This window comes from Palaemon carinicauda, chromosome 30, assembly GCF_036898095.1.
Source record: "Palaemon carinicauda isolate YSFRI2023 chromosome 30, ASM3689809v2, whole genome shotgun sequence".
Lineage (NCBI taxonomy): Eukaryota > Metazoa > Arthropoda > Malacostraca > Decapoda > Palaemonidae > Palaemon > Palaemon carinicauda.
Window position 1 is genome coordinate 23,698,091 of NC_090754.1, and position 15,813 is coordinate 23,713,903.

Sequence of the window (15,813 nt, forward strand, 5' to 3'; positions counted from 1 at the left end):
TTTTTTTTTTTTTTTAATTTACAGAGAGACAAAAGTGGCATGATTTTTAGGTATTACTGAGGTGGCATATATATAACTGGAATTTTGATTGATTGTGTTGACAGTGTGTTTCTCTCTCTCTCTCTCTCTCTCTCTCTCTCTCTCTCTCTCTCTCTCTCTCTCTCTCTCTCTCTCTCTCTCTCTCTCTCTCTCATATATATATATATATATATATATATATATATATATATATATATATATATATATACATTATATATATACATTATATATATATATATATATATATATATATATATATATATATATATATATATATATATATGTATGTATGTATGTGTATATGTATATAAATAATCAAATCTTGGACTGAGGTTTTCCTGTGTGCAGCATATGTAAATAACAGGATACATCTTAGCATATTGTACTTGATTCAACAACAATATCAAGGTTTTATATAGTTATCAAAGTTGCAGAGATTTTTGTGTGGAGGTAACCATGCATGTGGTCCCAAGTTGTTATAAAGGTGTATTACAGTGACATTTTTCTGTTAGATGACGTGGGGTGGCAGCAGCCGTGGAAAAAAAGGTCTAACAGTAAGTTCTGTACCATGGGAATACAGTATAGTATTGCATATATGTCCTTTTTTTCTGAAATACAGTATTAATTTTTTTCATTAAATAATTGAAAATTTCATTAATATGCACTAAAATTTTTCTCTTCATTCAATATTTGATATATATTGAGTGGCAAAATTGCTTTTTGCTGTAGTTGTGCTGTGTAGTTTGGAGCCAGTTTTTTCTAATGAGAAATTGGAAAAATTAAGCAGTACAGTGAATAATAAACTTCTTTTCTTTTACAGTAATTTACTGTATTTGACAAAATAATAATGTTAAATATATCTTAGAAGTTCCAAGAAATTTTTTTTGGTTGAAGTAGCTCGGCTAATTTTAATTCGGTGGTTGCATGAATTGCTAAATCTTTTTGTTAGCTAAGATTTGAGGCTTTTTATGGGTACTGTTTCAACTGCTTAGAAGTTATGTGCCAGTTCAATTATTTAAGCCTAATTTTACTCATGCAACTAAGAAAACAAGTCTACCCTTTTATTCGTGTCCAGAGCTGTAATTGAAATCAAAAGTGGGGTATTGATTGATAGCACTGTATGAATAGTTGCACAATTGAACCGTTAAATTTCTTCCATGTTATGGCACTTTCTTAATTGGAGATATCTATACAGTACTTATAATTTATAAGTATACTGTATTTTAGTATAGAGTACTTAAATTTGATTCAAATAAATGGCTTTATATTTCATAGATGGGTCGGTTGAAACAACATATAAGGGTCCTAGTACTTTAGTTTGTAATTTTGAGCATTACACCTTGCCTTAGTTTAATGATAGTTTTTTGTGAGGTCAATTTTATTTAGACAACTTTACTACTAAATTGGCATGTCACTGAAAATGAATAATGGTATTCCCTAAGGAACACAATATATAATGCTAATACCAGATTTTATGCAAAAATGAATTTTTATTTATTACTTATATATTTATACTGTATGTATGGAGTTATAAAACCTCTATACAGTACTGTAATTAGTTTTGGAATATGCATTTGTACTTCAACATCTGGAGTTAGAACTCCAGTCTAGCTATTGTATTTTTCCAATTTAAGAGGATATACACTATTGTATAATAGCTCTTGTGCATAATTACCCTTTTTTTAAGGTACAATATTACTTTATACAGAAAAGGGTAATATACTTTCAAACTCGAAATTTTTGGGAAAAGATTGAAGTATTATTTCATGTGTAAAGGAATGACACCCATTATCTAGGTACCATACACAGATGCTCACTAAATTTGATGAAAAATTCTCTCAAATTTTTGACAGGTTTAAAACTTCTGTTGATAATATTTCTCTCACACATTTGTAATCTTTAAATTATCTTGTGTATATATGGAGTTTTCTCATCTAGCAGTTTGTCTTTGAGTACTACAATTTGTAATTTGAGCTCTTGTACTCTTTGTATTGCTTTCAGTAATACATGAATCTTTTCATTGTCTTTCAAATGTGGATTCAAGAGTGTGTTGCCCAAAATAGAGGGAAATCTGTTTTAACTGAAACTGCAATATTCTCTCTCTCTCTCTCTCTCTCTCTCTCTCTCTCTCTCTCTCTCTCTCTCTCTCTCTCCTCTCTCTCCTCTCTCTCTCTCTCTCTCTCTCTCTCTTTTTTTTTAATATAAATGAGCCTTTGAACAAAATCTCCTTTACACTTGTTAAGTTTTATTATCACAAATATTTTGGTTGTAACCATATTTTTATTTATTTTTTGTTATAATTGGGAGGTCATGTATTTTATGTATTTTAAACTTATTTATTGATTTTGTAAAATTCATAAGGTGCTCTGAATATAATAAAAATGATACAGTATTTGCAACTTATGTTGTGTACAGCAAGAATTAGTCTTCAGTTATCTTTTACTGTCAGTGCTTTCTTGCTTCTTGAAGCATTGTTAACCTGTGAGATGTTTTGCATCAAGTAGCCAACCTGCTGCTTCCTTAACCCTCTTTGAAAAGTTTTTAAGTTTTACCATCTAGATTTTAAGATTTTTTGCTTTTAATCATTGGATTTTGTAGCAGGAGTTTTTGTGGAAATTTAGTTGTTAAATTGTAATGATTAATTTGTCTCCTTTCTGTTTCCATGCACTCAGGCAAAGATGGTGAGTTTTGATTTTTTTTTTAACTATGAATGAATTTAATTTTTAAGTGTTTAATCATGATAAAGCTATTTTTTTATTTGTTTTACTTGGGTAAAATTATTCAAGAATACCTTTGTCATAGATATAATTTGATATTTTTTCTTTGTATATATATTTTATGGTTACCAATAACAATCATACTATGTACAGTACATTTTTTATTTTCATTGCTGGAGTCCTAGCAACTTAATTTTTTTTCTTTTCACATGATAGGACATTCCCTTGTTAGGCTGGGAGGAACGTAGAGAGTAGAGGTTCCCTTTTTTTGTTTTGTTTCATTTGTTGATGTCGGCTACCCCCCAAAATTGGGGGAAGTGCCTTGGTATATGTATGTATGTATGATAGGACATTGTTTTTGTATTTTTTTAGCATGGCTGATGATTTTTATTCCCTATTAATATATACTGTGTATATAATTTTAGGTATGTAATAACTTACCATGTTCTGATTACATGGCATGATATGTGGAACATTTTTTTTTTCAGTGTCCTTTCATAATCATAGTTTGTCAAATTTCATATAAAGTTAGTGCTTGCTTTTTCTCTCTTCTCTAATTTAAACATGGAAATGTCGATCTATTTCATAATGGTAAAATTTGTGGCCTCTAGTTGATTGATCACCAATTGTTATTCTTAATTTTTTGTGGTCAGGTTTGTTTACTGTTTGAAGATGAGGGTTTTAGATTACAAATTTGAATGTCAGTTGTCTGGGATTAATTTAAATATTACTTTTTATCAGTATTATCATACTGCTTTTAGATTTTAACAGTAATGCAATTTAGTTTAATTGAGGTTTAGGGTTCTGATTGCGTTTTACTGTTTTTTTTACACCTAATTGTACTGTATGCTCTCAATATTTTCTGTCATCTTGGAAAATTTGTAAATTTAGTCTTGGAAATAGAGAGCTGGATACCTTAGAAGGATAAATCATGAGTTGGGGCATGGGGAAGGATATGTGAAAACATTGTTGGGTATGTTAGTGGAATAAAGGGTAAAAGTTTTCTTTAGATTTTAGGGATAACTTGGTAGATATAGGACAGTTGTTTTAAAACCATAGTACTCGCTCTCCCATGTTTATCATCATTCAAATTTTCTTTTGTAATGGATGGTACAATTTTATTTACTTTGGCCATGTGTTAGTGCTAGGAAGATGAAAAAAGAATTGAGTGAAGTAGAAATACCTGAGGACTATGAATAATTAGTATTGGTAGTTCAACTGTGTTCTCTAGGGCCTGTCACGGCCCTCCCCATTGATGAAGGGATTATCTAAATGGAAGACAGCCTGTGAATAGTGGTTTTTGCACGCCTTTGTTAAATACACGACACCTACTAGGTGTTCGTGCGAGGGTTGTAACCTCTGCATTCCATGCTTTTATCTTTCTCTAGTATATTTGGAAGATTTATATTAGAAAAAGTACAAAGAAGGACTTTTCACCGGCCATCACAGGCCTCTTCCCAGAAATAGATTTTTCCTTCGTCAAAATCCATTTTTTAACATAACTTCCCTTATTTGGTCTACAGTAATTGTAAAATATGAAGTATCACATTTTTGGTAACTTTCGGTGATTTTAAGTTTATTCCTTTTTGAGCTTTTCGCTTTTGCTGTAACCCTCACTCATGGGAAGAATAGATGTTCTTATAAATATTTCAAAGTTAATTAGATGACGTGTTCCTTTAGCCTCTTCTCAGTGCCTGTTAAGAAGATTATGCTCTTATTCAAGGGTGTCCATCTCCTTCCCCATTCTTTTATAGGTAATTTCAGAAGCCTTTCTTCTCCATCAGGAAATCTGTGATGACCCAGGTTCTCAGCTTTTAGTTTGTTTAGTCCTTTATGTCCCATGGTCCGTATTTGTTGGTGTTTGCCTTTTCTTATTCTTATTTTCTTTGTAGAAAATGAAATAAGCTATTTTAATTCTGCATCTTCAGAACTTGCAAATAAGTTATTGTATTAATAAGATATTCCCAAATTAGCCTGGTTAGTAATCCAAGTTGGTTTTTGTTTTGTCTGGTGGTGTGATATGTTTAAGCTTAACTTACATAATGATTTGATAGTAATTTTCATATTAATCATACTATTTTTAGGCTTACAGTTCATTTCATATAAATCAAATTTTACTTTTATCTTTTCTTGCGTCATTTACTATTTTCAGAAAACTATTCTAATAAACCATTTTTTTTTTCATTTGCAGAGAATGAGAGACAAAGAGGTAAGTGAAGAAAGCTGGGAACAATAATGTTTGATTTTATTAAATGTATCCTAAAATTAGGTGCTGTCACATTACCATTGATTGTTACAGTTGGTCCATTCTTTTATTTTCCTTATGCTTTATGTATGGTATCTTTCTGTGTGCATATTCCCATTATCAGAATGAAGGACTGATGTCATTGTCTTTGCATGCTCTTCCAGAGGATAGTTGTGAAGGGAAAGTGATTGATGGTTGGTATAATTGAAGTTATTGCTTTTCATTTTTGACAAATCCCCCCTTACATTTAACCTTATTAATGAGTCCTTCATTGTAGGATATTTTTATTTTTTCTAATTAGTTATTTTTTCTTAGATTTATTCCCTGTGAGTCAAGTGCCCCTATTTGAATAGTTTTTCTTAATGATGTATGGAGTATGTGAAAACTTTCTTTTCCATGCTCTTGCTCGTGATATACTATGTCCATCTGGCTATGCTCTTAGGCAAGGCCCACAGACATTAACTCATAGTCTTAAGCAACTTAATGATTTTGAAGACCAACCTTCTGTCATTGACGTTTGAAGTGTATTGAGTAGCTATTGTTGTTATTTGCTTGCTTTTAAGTGTGTATTCTTCTTTGCATGTTTCCTACAATTGAAGTGTTTTGGTTAATATTAGGTGTTTCTATAAACACAAATTATGGTTTTGTGTTCAGTACAGTACTAAATCTGTGAGCTTAACTTTTAACTATGTTGTAATGACATTGTTGTTGTTGTTTTTTTTTTTTTTTTTTTTTTTTTTTTTTTTTTTTTTGAAAGTACAGTAGAGCTGAAGAGCTTTCATCCCTGTGGCTGAAAAAAATTCATATTGTAAAACTTTTTGTGTTTGCTTATAGGGAGTAAGTTATTAATTGCCTAATTGTAAAGTTCTTGAAGGTGTTGTTCTTTGGTGAGGAAGAACTGTCTTCGTGAACTGAATTATTTTATTAGTGTGCTTGTAATGTAGTTTGATATACTGTACGTGAAGGTAAGTGAGATTTGGTTCTTTTTATAGTTTATCGAGATTGAATGTAATTTTCTTTATAAATTCAAATATAATTGTAGAAGCAAAGGAAATCCTAAAGAAAACATACTAAAAGGGAGAAATTGAAGGAAAGAGAATAGGGCTCAACCATCCATGGAGGAAATTTTGTATGGGCACATTAGAATTTAAATAAAGAAGCCTGATCTTTGCATGATGAAAATAGTGATATCTTACTAAGGTAGAACAGAAATAAGGTATCGCATCCTGCATTGAAGAGGACCTGGGAGTTTAAGGTTTGGAGATTGTTATCAAACAAATACCCTTTCGGTGACGTTTGGAGAGGGAGACAGAAGGTCAAACTGGTATAGATTGTTTAACAATCTTTGTATTATCTTTTAAAGTTAATTAGATGTTAATTAATGAATTGGCACCTTTTCCTACACCGGTACATCCCACCCGCCGCGTTAATTTCGCTGAATAGCTTTACTAACGTCATACTGTGGAAATACCACCACAATATCTCTTGAAAACTTTTCTTTTGTTTTTATTTTTATTCCTACAGCTTGTAATTGGATTTTACCTTCGCCAACTGCGTTGCGGAGAAGGTTATGTTTTGTTTGTATGTGTGTGTGTTTGCGATTCACAGAACTCAAAAACTAATGGACCGAATCTCATGAAATTTGGTGGGATAATGGCCATGGTCAAAAGACAATTAGATTAAAATTTGGGAGTGATTGGGTCAAAGGTCAAGGTCTCGAAAAGGTAAAAATGCCTTATTGTTAAATTGTCAGTTTATATCTGATTTGCATGAAACTAGTGCCAAGATGTGCATAATTCAATTGCCTATCTTGTAATATGCAACATGATATAATATCATTACCCTTGTTCCTGTGTTTGTTTGTTTATAAGTCAATCTGTGTGTGTATGTGTGTGATTTGCGTAACTTAATATTTGACCGACTCTCATGAAATTTGATGGGAGGATTGGCCGTGATCCAAGGAAATTTTGATTAGATTTTGGGAGTGAGTGTGTAAAAGGTTGTCACAAAAAGGTCATAAACTTCTTTTTGCAATATCATGGTCAATTTTTATCAGATTTGCATGAAACTATTGCCAAAATGTTGATAATTCAATTACCTATCCTGTAAAGTACATGATATGGCCGAAGGTATGTGCTCGAACGAGTGCCCATTCTTTATATCCTATGATGTACATGACGCTGTATTAATGTCTCATTTTAATACAATTCAATACTTTCTTGTAAGGAATGTAACTTTGGTGAATGGTCTAAGGGCTGATTTAAATGTTATAAAATTTTTGAATTTTTTCATCCCGTCAAGGTTTGGCAAAGAAAAAGTGCTTGGTGATGACAAGTGTGTCTCGTTCGTATAACACGTACGTCACACCGATGGAGTTTGGAATAGATTCAAAACCCTGTCTGGCCCAAGGTCTATAGACCTTGGTCTGGCCTACCTCCTGTAAATCTTATGTCTCTCTCTCTCTCTCTCTCTCTCTCTCTCTCTCTCTCTCTCTCAATTAATTTTCGAGGCATGAATATCTCATTCATGGAGGGTATTAAAGTTCTCTAGTCACAAATTTTGGAGGCAAGGGTGTTCCATTATGTAAATATAGTCTAATTTATTTTATGAATTTTCCCCGGTGTTGTTGAGAGTGCGCATAGAAACTCTGAAATGGCGCAGAGCTGTAAGATAAAATTACAGGGATCTGTCACGCTGAACGTAACTCGTTTTTATAAACTGTATATTTATAGGAAGGGTTTTGTTTCTATGTTGTTTTCATGTTTGGAAAAACGGTTTATAATGTTATAGTACTTCTGTATCCTCGTACATTTACTAAATGCGAGCACGAAAAGTATTCTACGTGAACGGAGTACTTAGGGGGAAATTCAGAATCCGTTTTACCTTTAAAAATCTTTTCTTTGCGGCTAACTGGTCATAATTGAAGTTATTGTAGTTATTTCATATTAAATATGGCTTGATTAAAGTGACATAATAAGTTTTGGGGTTAACATTCTCGTTTACCCCGGTATAATCAATTGCAGTCATATTACGTGACGGAAACACGTGCATTATTGTTGTTCAATATTGAAATTTGACATAACGCTCTCCATCGATGAATATCCATAAATGTGGCACATGAAATATGTTGTGTAACTTTTTATGTTGACCGCTGCTACTGATCAGTTAATTAGCTTTGTTCCGCGAACCATATCGATCAGGAAATACTTGAGCATTGTGGAAGTATGCGTCACTTAGGAACCGACCCAGGGTTTAGAAGTAGATTACATTTAATATTAATGTATTTAATTCTGTTGGTTGTTGTGCTAAGGGGAAAGATAATATTACTTAAATATGCTTGGGTTTTTCCTGAGATTGCGGTATGGAATATTATTTTAATTTTCAGTTGAAATCGTACCTGTTCAGATAGAGGTATCATTGATTGACAGGTGTGTCTACAGTCTCATCGCTCCTCTATAAACTGACAGCGTCCTTGATAAGATTCCTGAGTCGGCAGCCTAACCAACCAGCGCAACTCACTCTCTCTCTCTCTCTCTCTCTCTCTCTCTCTCTCAATCGATAAAGTGCTATTACCCACATTCCATCGGAGGTTGATAATTTTGTAGAAGTTTGATACGTATAAACACCCACACGACACGCACCGTTTACCCTATTGTATTAACATGATGATAATCGAGTTTTTTTGTTTTTGTTTTGTTTAGTGTTTGGTAGTTTTAAGCCAAAGTTTGCCCGGTATTATTTTCTTGGTACATTTGATGCACTATATAACTACGTAGCCCTGTTTGTCATTGATTTGTTATTTACGGTATTAACGTTTGACAGTCTTTTATCCTTTCTTATTCCTGTAGGAAATCTACATGAATGTTCTTACTGGTGCGAAATTTAACCATTTTAGATTTTATTTCTTAAATTAATTTGTGAGTATTAGATGCATGGCGAGCAAGAGACGGATGTAAATGTTATTTTATTAATTTATCTGAAATGGGAATTGCTTTAAAACTGATTTTAGAGGGCTTCTCGTATTCGTCTTTACCTCACTTGACTTGGATTGATTGGCGATATCGGTGCGATAAGACAGACTGTGCTCGATGGCGATACGCTTATCTAATCGGAGACCTGGATGTAAAAAGTCTCATGTAGATAAATGTATCTGTGGACGATGTGGTAACGTTTCTGACTGGTGAACGCCAGATTGGGGGTTCGAGTCCTGCTCAGATTAATTAGTTTCTTTGGTCGCTGCAACCTCACCATCCTTGTAAGCTAAGGATGTAGGGTTTGGGGAAGCCTTTAAGTCTATCTGCCGATTCATCAGCAGCCATCCTTGGTCCTAGCTTGCGTGGAGCGGGGCTTGGACGCTGATCATATGCATATATGGTCAGTCTCTAGGGCATTGTCCTGCTTGATAGGGCAATGTTACTGTCCTTTGCCTCAGCCATTCATGGTCGGTCTTTAAAAGTCTGTTGTGTGATATTACTAATTTCTTAAATGATGAATGTACGGTTAATTAGCGTTTATTGACAGACTTCTTTCTTTTGAGGAAAATTCTCTCTCTCTCTCTCTCTCTCTCTCCTCTCTCTCTCTCTCTCTCTCAACTGGCAAGTCCTTTTAGAAACATAAACGACACTTGAAGAACCATACACATTCCTGTCATTGTCGTTTACCGTTCTCAAGCTGTTTGTGCGCGTGTTTGTCTTTGCTGACTTTGCGTTTGTATATTAATTTTTACTGAATGTCTGATCTTAAGGCGATTCTGTTCTATTATACATTTACGTAGATAATGATTGACTTTTCTTCCTTGAAAATTTGCATATGCAGGAAATTAGAAATAAATTTATAGAAAGGGAAGATTTAAGAATTATTTATTTGACTTAATGGTGATTTTGAAGGCCACTAAAGGGATTACCTTGACTGCAGTAGAGCCATATCGAGGAGGCGTCTTGGCCTTATCATATCTTGCGTCATTGTTTCTATTTTCAGTACATTGTGTTCTTTCCTACATTTTCATATCTTATTAGTTTAAACGAAGTAGATTTGCACGTATTTGGTCCGCTGAGCTCTCAAAGGAAATTTGTTAAATTTGAGAGGTTTCTTGAACTCCCATATTGTTTCGACCTTGCATTCAAGGCCATAAGGATCTGCACATGAAAGATAGGATTACCTTAGTTTGAAGGTCAATAAGAGATGTAATACTGTAACAATTGAATCTTGGCAATGCAGTCTTCGTGGAGAGGAATACTGATGTAGACATTAGAGGCTTCTGATTGTGGTTGTCATGAAGGGTTACGTGGTGATTTGGATTGAGGTATTTTGTATCAATATCCTGGCATATTAAGACCTGAGGGATGTTTCATTTCAGATATTGTAATTTACTTGTTTTGCTGTTTAATGTAATAATTAGAAAATTACGGTTCCGAAAAGGCATATCTTGTGAGAAAGTATGTCTCAAATTTTCAAACACGTGCTCTGAACTTTATAGTGCAATGCTGTCATACCCTACGTAACAACTTTTTAAATTGATTCACTGTTAGCTTGGAAATTTTTATTAAAGAGAACCCTCGCCTTTGGCGAGGTGATCATTCTTAGACTGCTGCAACTAATGATTGGAAATGGATTGGTAGGGTAAACGTAAGTGTTCTGTCGGTTAAGTTTAGTTATCCTGGGACAGAAATTGTGTGTCATGCTATCCTTGTCGCAACTTTCCAACGCTTTATAGACTAATTCCGTAGATATTGTATTGTGGCGTCTTGGCAACCAGGTTGTTTTGAGGTCACAATTGTGGAGAAACATGAAGGGGGTCCCCCCTCTCGAGTTATGATATTTTCCATATACAACCCCCCCCCCCCCCACTGTTAGAATAGAACCCATTTGAGGCTTCACCGCATATTTGGGTATTTTTTTGTCGCATATTGTCTCTTATGTTGTATCTTTTATTACTATCCTTCCCCCATCTAAGATACACTGACCAGTAAGAAATCTATAAATTTCTATGCCTCGCTGCTTGCAATGGGCTGGGGTTGCACATTATACACCGTATGAAAGGTTATATGCAGTATCCTTTCAGCCTTATTTGCCCTACTTAGTGCCGTTCGCCTTTTATCCCTCTGGTCTTTAGTCACACGACTCTAACCACTACAATGCTTTTGTGTCCCATTTTCCGATTTCAAGTAGCAAAGGAGAGAGTTTATCTGGTGACTTGATGGGCTGGTTAAACTGCATGGTGATAGTACAGTATGTCAGAGTTTCACTTACAGAAATGATCATAGTCTAGGGTGATTGTAGGGAATTGTACGTAGTGCTGTAGCTTATGTGTACAAGGATTTTTTATCATGTTTAACAATATTTGTCTTCGAATGAACTGAAAAGTCAACAACTTATTGAGATCAAAATATATTGTTCGACCTTCAAGATTTTAGATTGTGTTTCCGGAATATAAGATTATTTATTAATCTCATTATTTAAGAGTTATCTGGTGTAATTATTATTATTATTATCTTTTTTTTTTTTTTTTTTTTTTTGCTAATCTTGGAAGTTAAATCGTCAGGGATACGAGCTTACGACTGACCATGATTTTAAGTTTGCATGTTGAATGGCTGACCTTAAAAATTGTCAAGTTTGTTGATACCTTCAAGGTTTCAGATTAGCCCTTAATTTTGAAAATTTTGTCTGCCAATGTTATTTCATATTAATTCAGGATTATGAATTTTTAGCGGTCCTTTTCGTTGCCACGGAAAATAAAAGAAGTCAAGACTGAAATCTCAACACGACATTTTAGTAAGTTTAATGGAGTGGAATTCGTTACTAGGTAATACTTATGGGTCCTTCGGCCCCTTCTGCACTCTTTTTAGCCTTCTACCGTACCTTTATGGTTTTATTTCTTTCTTCTTGCTTTCCAACTTCTTAAACTTTACTCCTTAGTACAATTGCGGTGTTTTCTTTAAGCCGCTTTTTGCCACTGAATGACCCCCAAGGGTTCTAGCGCCGGACCTTAAGGCCTAAATCCAACCCATTTCTTTAAAATCATCACCCATTACTACAGGATTAAAAACATGAAATTGGGTGAATATAGCGATGCAAGTTTTCCTATTAACAGATGTATTCACATTTGCGTAGATAAAGAACATAAAATTTTTTTATGCCTAATGGACCTTTGATTTTCTTTTTCTTGTGGTAAGTTAGTGTTTATATTAAGTACTCTTAGATTTTTAAGACGAGAACGTCTTCAAAGTATTGAAAAAAAAAAAACACGTAACTTTTCCGTAATTAATGTGTCCTGTAGACTGAGAAATCAGTGTTATAAGTTTTTGTAACTCCAATATCTATGTCCATAGATAATTTGTGTGTGTTTGTGATACTTCTTTCATCGTGATACCGGACGTTTGATAAATACTTTTAAAATTATTTCATTTTCATCTTGTCGAAATATTTCTACCATTAGCTGTGATCGATATCATGTCAACCCAGATCAGTTATTTATCATACCGATTACTCGCCCTTTCCAAACCCCGTCATTCAGTTTTCATGGCGCAGAATACTGTAATTATTTAAAAACTATCGTCGCTTTTTTATGTGCTTCTATAGGTGTAGATTGGTAACGCTAGGTAATGGTGTCGATTAGTGTAACTTTCTGCCCCCAACAGAAGAATCCACGTTGGACCTCGGACTGAGGTAGGGAACAATATTTTAGTTTCAGTAAGTGCACTGTATGGTCTTGTTGACATACCCATTGAATTAGTCGATTGTCGTTACAGCTAGTGTATATCATGTTGAAATAATAAAAAGGATTCAATTGAAGAGGTCCTTAAAAGTCAATAATATAAAAGAAAATATCTCTGCTGTTCGATTACAAGGTACAGACTATTTTATTGTAAGATTGGAGTGGAATTAAATCAACTTGCAATGCAAGCCTTGTCTGTATATGGAATACAAGGAGAGACGTAACAATTGAAGATGTGCACTTGTGAGTACTCGTAATTATGATAAGAGTTTTTTTTATGGTGGCAAGGCTTGACGTTACCCGGCAATCTCAAAATAGTGCCTGACACTTGGCTAGGCTGTTTGCGTCACTAGAGAAGTCAGTCAGTCAGCCCGATCCAACGCGCGTGGCTCTCTTTCTTGCAGCGATAGCAACTAAAAGCAGCTCTCAGGAAAGAGTTCGTATCGATTGACCCCGTAAATTCGCAGAAAGTTTTGTTGGCAGTTATAAACTGAAACGAACGCGATGGAACTACATAAGAGGAACGAAAGTTCCTGATTTCCTACTACGTCAATGCGACGCCTTTACATTAGTAGTAATCTACCCATGTTAAAAAACCACTGATCCTACTTTTTAAGTTTTGTCGTATATTATTTTTTTCCTTGGATATAAGGGTCAAATTTTAAGATTTTTTTTTTATCCCTTTATCTTTAACAAACATGAAATTGAAAATTTTCTTTTGAGTACTATATTAGTCAGTGATAGTGGTACCAAACTAATATACAGGCGATTCATAATGTAAGAAACTTGAATGGATGAAACACCGCAAACGAAGGAAATGCTGGATGATGACATTGCTAATTACAAGTAACAAGAACTGCACACTTTTTGCAAGCTTTTTTTTTTAAGGGCAACGACCAAAATAGGGAAGAGTTAAGAGAATGACCTTATGACAGAGCGAGGTCCAAGCCAGGGAAGCCAGACCAGAAATCTTGCCAAGATGATCTGTAAAAAAAGCAACTAGTTCATTAATGTATATTTCAACCATCATGTAGGAGTCTTCAATTGATTAACCCTTTTACCCCCAAAGCTATTTGGAACTTTTAAACCCATTTTTTTTTCAAGAACATTTTGCAATATATATATATATTTTTTAAATTACTCTAACAGCTTTAATTTTCGTCATAGAGAGGTTAGGTTGGTCTCATTCTCTTGGAAAATGCCTGAAGTTTCTCATAAAGTTATCAAAAATATGCAAAAAAAAAAAAAATTTTGCAAGGACGTACCGGTTCGTCCTTGGGGGTAAAGGGATGAGTTTTGTGAAACGTACCAGTACGTCCATTGGGGGTAAAAGGTTAAGGTCATTAAGACTGTCGAGGTTGACAGGCTAGATATCGGAAAGCAGGACAGCTTCATGTGAACATTATACACAAATTTCAGAATATTTATTTGGGACTCCTAAGTCATTTCTGGGTTGTGGTAGCCTATTGGAAACGCCCCTGTCTAGCAATCTGTTGGACGGGGGTGCAAGACCCACTCAAGCTTGGTAGTTTCTTGTTCTGTCTGCAATCTTGTGAGATAAGGATGGTTGGTTGGGGGGGAATATGTCGGTCTACCTGCCGAATCATGAGCAGCCATTGTTTGGCCCTTTCTGGTCCTAGGTTGATGTAGAGGGCCATGGACGCTGATCGTATGTATATATGGTCAGTCTCTACTGACTCCAGGGCATCATTGTCCTGTCTTTAGGGCAGTCATCGTCCCTTGCCTCTGCCATTCGTGAGCGACCGTTAAAACCCAAGTATGATAGTGTTTCACTCGCACAATGAGTTTCGTTGAAGCCTTTGTTTGATTTCCTATTTATAGATTAAATTTCTCTCTCTCTCTCTCTCTCTCTCTCTCTCTCTCTCTCTCCTTAAAGACGGCGATTGATTAGATTTTAATTTTAATCATATCAACCATTGATATGCGAGTACCATTTATCATGTAAAGTTCATGGACTGCTTGGAAGAGTCATAATCCTTATTCGATCAATTGGGTATTTTCGTAAGAAAATGGCGTCTCCCTTCTTTCCCTTTGCCTTTGCTGCGGTCTCTTGTAATCTTTTCTCTAGAGAAAAATCCCGTGTCAGAAAAGTCTCGGTCACGGAAGCCTTTGCAATGTAGAGTTGGTTTTACCTCTAACCTTGTTAGAACTATGACGGTCATGTAGATGTCAGGAAACACTTCTCCGTTATATTGCTTTTCTTCGGCTACTGTCAGGGCAACGGTCACTTATGACTCATGGACGTGGAATTCGTTCATACTCTTTTATTTCGAAGGGTTAACATCCTCATTTATATATATATATATATATATATATATGTATTAAATGTCCTCTCCTTGTTTGTTTTCAATCTTCCTCTTTGTAGTTAGGTTGGTTTCCTTTGTAGTAATATCTTGAAATGGGACGTTTGAGAGAGAACATTATTATTGGGAAAATATAAATTTTGGTAAATGGTTCGTTGGTTAGTTGAGGGTTTCAACAACATTTGTTGTTTGTTCACATATGTGTTGGGAAGGGCATACATCAAAATGAAATTTGAAGCCAAGGGTTTAAGAATAATCTCAGGGGTTTTTTTTTTCACCTTAATCCACGAGTCAAAATATTGATAGGGTAAAGCCCGTATTTGCGGCCTAGGGGGATGATAGAATTTACACCTCCTGCACCAGCTTGGGAGGGTCCCGTGGGGCCACAGGATGCCAGATCCTGTTCCTATTATGGGAGTAGGTTTAGCTGCATGTGATATACAAGACGGGAGTGACCTCCAGGTCGTATATTCTCAGGATTTGTTACACATTATTTTTAAAAATAATTTTGGATAAAGTTCAGTGTAAATTGGAATACAATGTGTGAATTTCCGCTTAGTTAAGAATAAATGACTTGTACATGTTATGGCTGGTTTTTATATATTACGTTATTGTATTTAATAACAGAAACTCTCTCTCTCTCTCTCTCTCCTCTCTCTCTCTCTCTCTCTCTCTAAAAATATAAAAGACCTCGTCGCTAAGCGTTGCTTTAGTGATCATCGCCTGCTTGGCAGAAACGAGTTTTGTTCTTGGATGCTTCATAAGGACGTGGTT

General features: G+C 34.7%; 1 protein-coding gene across 1 annotated transcript in view; it reads left to right on the forward strand.

Moving 5' to 3' along the window:
• LOC137623429 (casein kinase I-like) overlaps positions 1-15,813 on the forward strand; it is a 130,296-nt gene that overhangs the window by 51,534 nt on the left and 62,949 nt on the right. Inside the window, exons 4-5 of the mRNA XM_068354262.1 lie at positions 4,948-4,965; positions 5,166-5,195. Coding sequence (XP_068210363.1) covers positions 4,948-4,965; positions 5,166-5,195 — 48 coding nt within the window. The remainder of the gene's footprint in view (positions 1-4,947; positions 4,966-5,165; positions 5,196-15,813) is intronic.